This window comes from Magnolia sinica, chromosome 9, assembly GCF_029962835.1.
Source record: "Magnolia sinica isolate HGM2019 chromosome 9, MsV1, whole genome shotgun sequence".
Classification (NCBI taxonomy): Eukaryota; Viridiplantae; Streptophyta; class Magnoliopsida; order Magnoliales; family Magnoliaceae; genus Magnolia; species Magnolia sinica.
The window spans coordinates 76,137,008-76,147,355 of NC_080581.1; the positions used below are offsets into that span (position 1 = coordinate 76,137,008).

The 10,348-nt window shown below is 37.9% G+C and overlaps 1 protein-coding gene across 1 annotated transcript; it reads right to left on the reverse strand.

The window, feature by feature from the left end:
• Nucleotides 1-7,976: 7,976 nt before the first annotated feature.
• On the reverse strand, nucleotides 7,977-9,521 carry LOC131256481 (integrin-linked protein kinase 1-like). The gene is made up of 4 exons (XM_058257362.1): nucleotides 9,028-9,521; nucleotides 8,663-8,742; nucleotides 8,153-8,283; nucleotides 7,977-8,061 (listed from the first exon to the last, which is right to left on the reverse strand). Exons 1-3 carry the CDS (start codon nucleotides 9,172-9,174, stop codon nucleotides 8,184-8,186), a joined length of 327 nt encoding a protein of 108 aa, XP_058113345.1. The 5' UTR covers nucleotides 9,175-9,521; the 3' UTR covers nucleotides 7,977-8,061; nucleotides 8,153-8,183.
• Between the last annotated feature and the right edge of the window lie 827 nt (nucleotides 9,522-10,348).

Consider the following 10,348-nt stretch of genomic DNA (forward strand, 5'->3'; position numbering starts at 1 on the left):
ATGATTCCATTTAGTCATGCAAAAGGGTCCACGAGCTTTCTTTTTATATATATATATTATAAAATTATCCTCGGAAACCTTAATGAGCTTGTCCAGGCCGGGCTTATATATGAACTGTCATACACTAGTCCAAACCCAACAAGTTTGAGAGATGGGCTAAATTTATGCTTGGCTCAAAAGCCTAACAGAAAAACCCAGCCCATTAACACGTGATAGCATATATCTCCAACAAGTGAAGAGGATGGGTCATACTATGGATTGGCAAAATCATGAATTTCTCACCATAGTCATCTTATCTATATCCTTAGAATAAAGGTTTGATAAAGAATATTGGCAGCAGTCAGATCAATAGGAACAGGTCAACCACTAGGATGGTTATGATTGTTTGATAGATGTGCTCTGGGACAGTGAACAGCAACAAATAAGAAAATTGGAAGAAATCAGATCAATGGTCTAGATCATGGACCACTTTCCCTCCTTTACATTAGGAGTGCAACGGACCTGATGATTAAAGTACTCAGGTTTTATTCGTGTGTATAGCCTAACCCAATACATGCATCCAAATGTGTAGATGTGATCATGTGTGGAACATATAAGCCATTCATCTGTTGGGACCGTCATGTGGATGACTTGCCACCAGAAGAATCAAGCGGGTCTACTTATTTATTAGGAGAGCCGATTGCATGTGCCACAGGCACGGAGATATAGATGTGCCCGGTGCTGTGTGGGGCCAAACCTCATCCAAACCGTACTCATATGGTTATTACCACTCAGATAAACTGCAAGAACAAATATCATCATGATACAAAGCTTCTGTCACCCCAGGCGTTCAATCCTTTCTGTTTCATGTGATATGGCCTAGATGAGTTTTGTATATGCCTGATTTTTTAGAATCATATCTTACTGTCGTCTTTAAAAACAGAAGGATGGAGTGGATTTGTCATGGACATCTCTGTGGGCTCCACATAGCCTCAGGCACACCTATATCTCTGTGCCCCAGGGCACATACAATTAGCTCTCATTAGTCAGGCCATACTGTAATAAACAAAACCACAGCTTTCAAAACGAGGGCAAATCCGTCCACACAAAATGACTTTTTCCGGACGAGGCCCGATCTTCTGCCTCACGTGCTGTGTTAATGTTATGCAATTCTCTCTGTGTGGGGTCCACAGCATCGCGTGTATTCATTACGACCCACACATCACATGAGTCCGTCGGATGCCTCAAAAATCAAGATACCACACCACAGAAAACAATGGACATCTATGAAAAACTTTCAAATTCAAGATGTGATGGCTGGATCGGCATTATTTTTGGGGCTTCCTAATTTCTTGGTTGGGTTATCCTTTTGAATGGGTTGGATTCTCTATATTGTGGGTGTCTCAAGCAGAATTGTAGAATAATTTGTTTTTTAATTATTATTAAACAAATTAACGTTTTGTAGTATCAGCATGAGAAAACGGAAGCCAGTTGCCTATGCCCCTGCACACCCTTCGGAAGCTAGTGGGGCCCACCGAGATGTTGGTGAGAAATCCACTACTTCCATCCGTTTCTCCCGCTCATGTTAGAGCATGATCCAAAAGCTGAGGCAGATCCAAAAGTCAAGTGTACCAGATTACTGGAAACAGTGGGGATGGAATGCCCACCGTTGAAACATTCACCGGGCTACATAAATTTTGGATTAGGTTAATATTTATGCTTTCATTTGATCACAGTTAGAATTACTTTATGAACGGTTTGGATGGTAGATGAACATCATGGTGGGCCTTAGCAACTTCTCAAATAGCTACCAAGAAGCATTAAATAAGCAAAGGTTCTGATAGGGGAGAAGATTGCATCCTGTCCCTGCCTGGACTCAGGCGTGGCAGGAGCTCTGTGAACCCACTTTGATATATGCATGCCTTCTTTGCCGGATAATTTTGCAAGCGGATTAGGACTAGCATACTGAGTAAACTCTGTGGGGCCCACTGTGATTTATGTATTTTATCCACTCCAACCATCCATTTTACTAGATAATTTTAGGGCTTGAGCCTACAAAATGGAGCATATTCAAAGCTCATGTGGACCACACTACAGAAAACAGTGTGAATTGAACATATACCATTGAAAAATTCTCAAGGGCCACATAAGTTTTGGATCTAGCTGACATTTGTGTTTTCCCTTCATCCATATATGTTTGATCCTATGAACAGGTTGGATGACAAATAAACATCGCTGTTGGCCTTCCGAAGGTTTCAAATGTGGAAATCATTATTCCCACTACTTCTCGTGGTGTGGTCCAGTTTAGTTTTGGATAATGTTTGATTTTGAGTTCAACCCATCAAATGAGGTAAAAAAAAATTGGATGAACAGTGTGGATAAACTAGATACATTCTCTGTGGGCCCAATAGAGTTTACTTAGTACGATGAAAGCACACAGCAATCCAATTCCAGGTATGAACCGAAAAGCAAGGCAGATCCAAGACTCAAATGGATCTGAATGGACAAGACTGTGTAGCATCTATTGTCCGTCCGCTGCAAGTAAATAAGTCAGTATTCGATTTGGGTCAATGTGATTTTTGGCCTATTCTCCTTTCACAGGAGGGCCAGAAGTATAGATGGTTTGGATTGCGACGCAGTATGCGCCGTGTGCAGCTAATGAGCCGTTAGATAGTCGAAACAGACCAATTGTCTGGATTACAAAACCATGAGCGTCTAGACAGACCAATTGTCTGGATTAGAAAACCATAAGCGTCTAGACAGACCAATTTGTCTAGATTACAAAACCATGAGCCCATTTGGTAATCCATCAGTACAAAATTGCACCACCATCTTGAAGAAATGCTCTGGTGCTCCGACAGCACTATAAGTCTACTAGTTTCATTCGGATACTTGAAAAGTACAGTGCATTGATCTAGACTGTTTATTCAAGTCTAAATCACATTTGATTGGCTAATGTACAAATGGTACACCAATCCAGTACACATTGGGGTTGGAAACAGATTGGCTATAGAAAATAAGGCCAAATTAAGAATGGATTGGATCATCCAATAAGCATAGTTGTTGCATGGTAGCCCATGAAATGGACTATCCAAGTGAACTCAGGCAACTAGCTACACTATGAGTTAAGAAGTGGTGATTGGCCGAGTTTGTGCTAGATCAGGATTGGGCTGGGCCGGGCCGGGCCAACATATAGACTTAAGGCCTTTGCCTAGACTGAGCCCAGCATTGGTCGAATCCTAAGCGTGAAAAAAGATAGTTACGGGCTGTCAAACCCAACCCAACCCAAACTGGCCTATCACAAGGCTATTTAATGTCCTTACCAACTAAATGATGGTTTAAAAACTGCATGAAGCCCTACTCCCACCAGACAAACAAACGGACAGCTTCAACTGCACCAGAGCTGGGGTGCCTGCACAATGATGGGTGGAGTTTTCTGCCTCTGAACACAATCTGCATCCATTCACCCCTATATGAGAGAGCAAACTACAGCAAGATGTTAGAGTTGGCGTTTCTCAATAGTAGGGAGAAGAGAAAGCAGAAGTGTAGGAAAAAGGTAGCAGCTGGCAGTGACTGAACTGATTGCAGAACAGAGGCCAAAACCGCCGCTAAAATTATTGCCAGCGATCGGGTAAGCGCCGCTAAAGGTGGCGTTGATAAAGCATTTACCGGCAGTCAGGGACCTTTACCGGCTGTTGTGATGGACGCCCCTTAATCATCAGTTTTTGCTGCACTAGCAGAAAAACGGTCAAAGGCTATAGATAAAAACTGTTAAAGACATGAGGCTACAGTCATAGATATGACTACAGATCAAATATATAGCAATAGAACTTATGGCTTCCAATAATCCGTAGCCATAGGGCAAAGCTTTCTCATCAAAAGTATAAAAAGAAGAAAGGAAAAAAGAAAAGGTGCTGTGGTCTCCTGCCCTGCTAAGTAAAAAAAAATAAAAATTGCTGCACCATGAATGAATGTTGTATCAAGAAACAAATAGGTTGCCATTCTTTGTTGCCTGATGCCATTTGCATGCTGCAACTCACCTACTGTAAAGCAGCATACATACCACCAATCTGGACTGTCCAAAACATGGGCCACATTGTTTTTGAAATGTTGCAATTCATCCACTGTTTGTGTGGCATTCAAGATACCAATCTGGACCATCCACATAATGGGCTCCTTTGTTGGCGAAGCAGTCTAAAATCATCCAACAGAAGCTGGCTGCAAAAGGCTCTTATCAAAGATGGAATCATATATTGGACCATAGATATCACAAGAGGGAAGCAAAATGTGGATGGTACAAGTACCAACGGCTTTGAGGATTTTTAGTCACTTACTAGTAAGAAAAATATAATGATGCACCACATTCACATTGAGATAAAATAAATAAATAAAATAAAAAATCAATGTAGTGCAAACATAATTTGTTCAGTATGGGATGAAGTATTACATAATTCTTGGTTTATGGCTTAGTGATTTGTAGTATCTAAGATTAACCCATCAACAAAGTAGATCACGCTCCCAACTTAAACTAATTTTAAAGGTTTTATAATATAAAAAGTGTACAAATTTAAATGATTAGCAAGATGTGAGCCTTTGAACATAATGAAATTTCTGTGAATTGTGATAATGTTTTTCTTGGAAAATGGTTCTCCTACCTTTCAACAAAGAGGATCTGAAAAAAATGGGTATGATTTGAGGAAACAAATAGAAAACTACTAGAGTTTTATGTCAAAGATGTTCCTGACAGTGTAAGAGGGAGTAGAAAAATATATGTAACTTCCTTATTTTGTCTCCAGAAAAGAATAATGTGAAGGAAAAAACATGGATTGGATTGCTTCTCTTGGTTTTGTATCTCGAGTCTTTCACTTGTCTCAACTTAACTTACCATTGCATAAGCTTAGCTTTGCAGGTTGTGTTCATAAAAAGAAAAAAGAAAAAAAGGAACCAAAGCCAAACATGATTAGATGGAGTAAACTGAAATGAACATAACAAGGAACTAGATTCAGTAGGCACTGAGTTTTCAGCAGATGGCTTGAAGATGGATAAAACAATGAGCCAGGGCTACATAATGAAGCTCATTACAATGTACATAGGACATACTGAATCTATCCAACTAAAGTTTGAAATGGCAATCACCATATCATCATTGCAAGACCAATGAGAAAACAATAGAGATTGGACATTGGAATGAAAAATATGCCCATCCTCTTTTAGAACAATTAAAGAACCAAGATGGCATGGCAGTTGGAACAGTTATTTTAGCCTAATGCTGATTGTCTACAACCAGTCATAGGTAGTCAGCCTTTAACAGTGTCAAAGGTAGTCAGCCTAATGCTGCAAAAGAATTTGGTCAGCACCCAGCTGAGCATGACAGATAAAATACTCATCAATGTATTAACAGTAAGGTTCTAAAAGGCGATTGTACGAGTGAAGCACTCAGCTGCTGCAAGGGAATGGAAACGAACCTGTTATTTGGGAGATTCTTCAAGGGAAGCACTCAGCTTAACCAGTCAGTTCTAACCTACAAAACATATCTTAGCCATTAGCCACTGTTCCAGGTTATTCCATAGATACATATGCTCCAAATATCAATCTTATGGTAAAAGATGATTACAAACTTGTAAAAAAAAAAAAAAAAGTTCCACATGAATTTATATCCAAAAGAAAGAAAGAAAGACGACTTTTAGTTATCATGAAACACAATGGAACCACATGTTCCCACTTCCAGCATTCTGAAAACTTCCACATGATTTCATTAAGAAAATTTTAGATTTAACCAAGACTTGAAAAAAGGAAGGAAAAAAAATAAAAATCAATTTAGTCACAATTCAGTCGAGACTTGTTCAAGATTCAGTCCACTTGACTAGTCAAAACTCATAAAACTTGAAAAAAGAAAACTTGATGAAACTCGACAAAACTTGAATCTGCTTGCAATGTCTCAAAAACAAGAAAACCCAAATAGGAAATAGAGATTAAAACATTACAAAGAACAAAAACCTCACTTAGAACCATAGATTTTCTATCAACTGTTTCATGTTTTATTTCTTCATCATCCAAACATCTCTTCCACTCCATGAAAAATTCTACTATCACCCAAATAAAGAACACTGAGTGAACTGCTATACTGATAACTAGTAGTATCATATCCATGAAAGCTTATGAGCATGCAAGAACCCAGTTTAAAGCAAGAGAGATGTTTTCAAAACAGCACAAAAAATCAAATGACTGCAAAAACCCAAGTCCCTAACATTAAGGAAAATGCTGTGAGCCTGTGATAATATCTGAATAAAACTTGTGGAAAAATAAGAACCCAATTCAAGTAAGAAAGAAATTCTGAATCAACTGTAGAAAAATCAGAAGAATAGAGAAACCCATGTCAGAAATATTAAGAAAACTTCTGTATATATAACCTTTACTCACATCTCCATCAAAGCTTATGTAAAAGCAAGATAAACTCAATCCAAATAAGACAGAAAAGACTCAGAAACTATAGGAGAAAAAAAAATCAAAAGATTAAAGTGTAAATGGGTGTGGCTTGCAATAAGAAAAACCAAAACAACCCAGGTTCAGTCCATTTACACCCAAGTGGCAACTTTGAGGAAATGAAACAGAACAGTTGTACTTTCAAATTTTAGTAGACCTAAAACCATAGGGTAGAGCAGTGGAGGTAGAGGTGGAGAAGTAAGGCAACGTGAAGTAGTAAAGTAGCTCACGATTCAAAGTTCTTCACATGATATGCCAACTTGGTCCGGACTAAATCAAGGGGATAAGTGAAAAGAACTGCTGTTCCTCCAGCAACTGACAGTCAAATACACGAATCTTCACCTGTTTTTAGGCCTGGTTATGTTTGTGGTGGCTCCCACCTGATGAATGGCCCAGATCTCAGTCACATATGCCACATTGGCATGTGTTTTGCACAACCACCACTTGAAAAAAAAAAATAGCTTGAAAACCAATATAAAGAGGAACTTACACTACATTGTGATCCTGATGTTGATTGTGGCCATGATGTTGGCAATGCCCTTTTTGATGTTGAAGAAGCTGATGATCAGATTGGTGAAGAGTGACCGGATCAGAAGTGCAATAAACACGGAAAAAATAGTCAGTTCCATTGTAAGATCACCCCAATTTGGTCTTTCTAAGGCCAGATGATGGTTGTTAAAATGATCGGCTTGACGATCCAATCTTGTTCCATTTGGCTGAGAGGATTATCATTGCTGCAACCAAATAATGCAAATTATTCGTGGAAAATGAGCATAAATAGCACATGGAATTAGAATCGCATTTGAACCGACATGTTAACGTTCTTCTTTTATTTCCCAAAGAAAGAAGATTTTGTGCAATATAAATTATTCATTGCAGTGTATATGGATTTTAACTTGAAACTAGCAAGCTCTGAAAGCATGGTAAAAGCTGTTCAAGGGAAAATAAAAGATTAGACAATGGCAAAAAGACACTGTTACCTTTTTCTGGTGATGATTATAAATTTTAGAAACACATTGCATAAGAGAAAATAGATGCTTGTCTGAACAAGTAAGTTCATCCACATGATATTTGTAACAAAAGGTTTCCTGAGAAAACAGATAACAAACTGTTATTCATCAAAATTATAAAGAGCAAAGGCTGGGAATGATTAAAAACACAATCAATATCCTCATCCTAATATCATATAGGCTCAGAATCCTGCAAAATGCAACACATAGAAGGAAAATTTGTCAATCTACTTCCATGAAACAACAATTTTCATCTAGCGTAGAAAAGTGAATAAGATAACAATGATAAACAACTACAGTAGAAAAGTAAATAAGATAACAATGATAAGCACAATGATCAATGCAAGTCATAGTATAGAAACTAACAAAAAGAAAACCAAATTGAGGAATGGTGCAAAGTTCATGGACCAAAAAGATCACCAAAAAATGAATTTTGCATGGACCAAAAAGTTAGAGAAAGAAAAAAAGAAAAGAAAAAGAAAATAAATGAGAAAGAGCAAAACAAGCTTACCATCTCTAAAGAGTTACATTCCAACAGAGAAGCACAAGGATAGAAGCAGAATTGCCAAATCAGGTAACCATACTTGACCTGACCAATTCCAACGAGAGGGTCAGCCCAAGCCCAATCCAGCTTAAAGAGGACCTAACTGCAAATTTATATTCATGAAGAAGTAGCACACATTAGCAGTTAAAATTAGCTCACACTCCAAATCACCATTCATTGTGTTTCAGACCGCCAAACAATGATTGTTGATTTGTCGGGAAGTTGTCCTGTGCGGTCCCACTTTGCAATGTGGTGAAAACAAGCTGGCTGATACCAGAATGTGATGAGACATGTTCAGAGTCAGTTCAAAGAACACAAGAGCTACAGATATTCTTATAGAATTCTCTAAATACAAACTATCTACTACATAGCTTGTAATGATACACCTATCTGATAAATTACAACTTTTAGCTGTTCAGAAATCCAGATTGTCCAAATTGCTGACCCAATTGTGGATGAAGCTATACATCACTGTCAGATCTTGTGGGTTTGGTGGTATCATAGGTCCCCACAAAAGAAAAGAAAACTAAGGGAAAAGCGATATAGCTTTTGATTACTTGCTGTCACCAACAAAGTCAGTGAAAACCATGTCATCTTCAATTAAAAAACAATCAGTTGGTAGCCAAATATCAAGTTATGAGCTTACCTAGCAATATCAAGAGCAAATCCCAGAGCTTTAGAAGGCTGTAGACGTCCTTTCTTTTGAAGGTAATTCCCCAAATCTCCCTGAAATCCACCAAAGTACAAGAATCCATATGGTTTAATGACGTACATAAATGTTACCTAGACAATGCAGTCTTCAAAATAATATTTTGAAGTGATGCCATATGTATTATCAACATCGATGTAAACAAGTAAAATGTATGGCGAAACTGCAATAGAATGGAATTATGGGACAACTCAAAGAAATAAAAAATTTTAGATCACAAATCAACAACCAAACTTTTATAGCAGACCGCAGCAACCAAGTGTGCTATTAGAAAATTTCCATATGAATGCAAAGATGCTTACTTTTGGATGGTACTCTGAAACAATCATCATGGGTATATTCTGAGTAGCAGCTCCCACAAACTGAACCATATTAGGATGCCGAACCTTTTCTAACAATGTCAGCTCATTTTTGAAAGCATTTCTGTTCCCAGAAAAAAAAAAGGACATGAGAGGGGGGTGGAACTAATCAGTGCAGCCAAGTGACTCTGTGCATTTGGTTTATCAACAAATTGATAACAGATCAGAAACAATTGAAAAATAACAGAAACACACTAATTCAGTTGCACACCATGTAGAACATGATTTGAGAAAGTGGAAACAACATAAAACATTTAAGTAATAATTTTTGAATGATAACTCAATGGTATTTCGCACCAAATTAGATTGATCAATCATGAAATTTCATGATGTTTCTTGTTGAAACCAGATACAGCATTAAGTAACAATTTTTGAATTGCAAACATCCAGTTTAATCTAGATGAAATAACAAAGAGAAATAATGTAATGAGGAAATAGCACTCAAATTGCCATTCTTGGAGACCCAACTTGAAAGTAACATAACTACAATTTCAAGTCCATACCTTCATATCAACACAATGCATACAAATAACTTGAAATCACAATTTTGTTATTTAAATTTTATTTGATGAATAATCATGGTTGAATTCAATACTCCACACAAACACACCCTAAAAACCAAAATCGTAATTTCCTTTCTTGGCATTCACATCGACGGTTTCGGCTCCATATTGCAATCACATAAATTGTAAGTCAGACATCCGAACAAGCATAATTCTGCATTTTGAGTGCTACTTCCACCTTATGAATACTATGAAACATCATTAATTTTCCTTATTTGCTATCGACTAATATGAATGTTTGCAGTACATTTTGCATGTGCATCCAAATGTAGCCTCAAGGTTTCTATAACAAGAATGTGAATTGTGGAAGTTCTCCATAAGAAGAATGTGAAATGTGGAATAAAATGTATCATGATCCTCGACACTGGGACATGCATACAGTTTGTAGAAATGGGGGCACATGGTCCACTGATCCAGGCCGTTGGTCTGTTGGGCTCCACTGTAGATAGACAAGAAAAACATGGCCACCAATCTTGGCCTTAATTTTTTAGTTGAATGTGGACAGTTGATGCATTTCTCTTCCTACCCATCTACTTGCATGCCACCAAAATTCAAGGTTGGGAATATCCTATCAAGGAGATTTCACAGTCCATCAACAGTAGGGCCCAACAGACCAATGGTTTGGATCACCGAACCATGGGTCCCATTTGCACAGATACTTCTCATACAGTACCTATCTGAGATTACCTGATTTTTAGGCC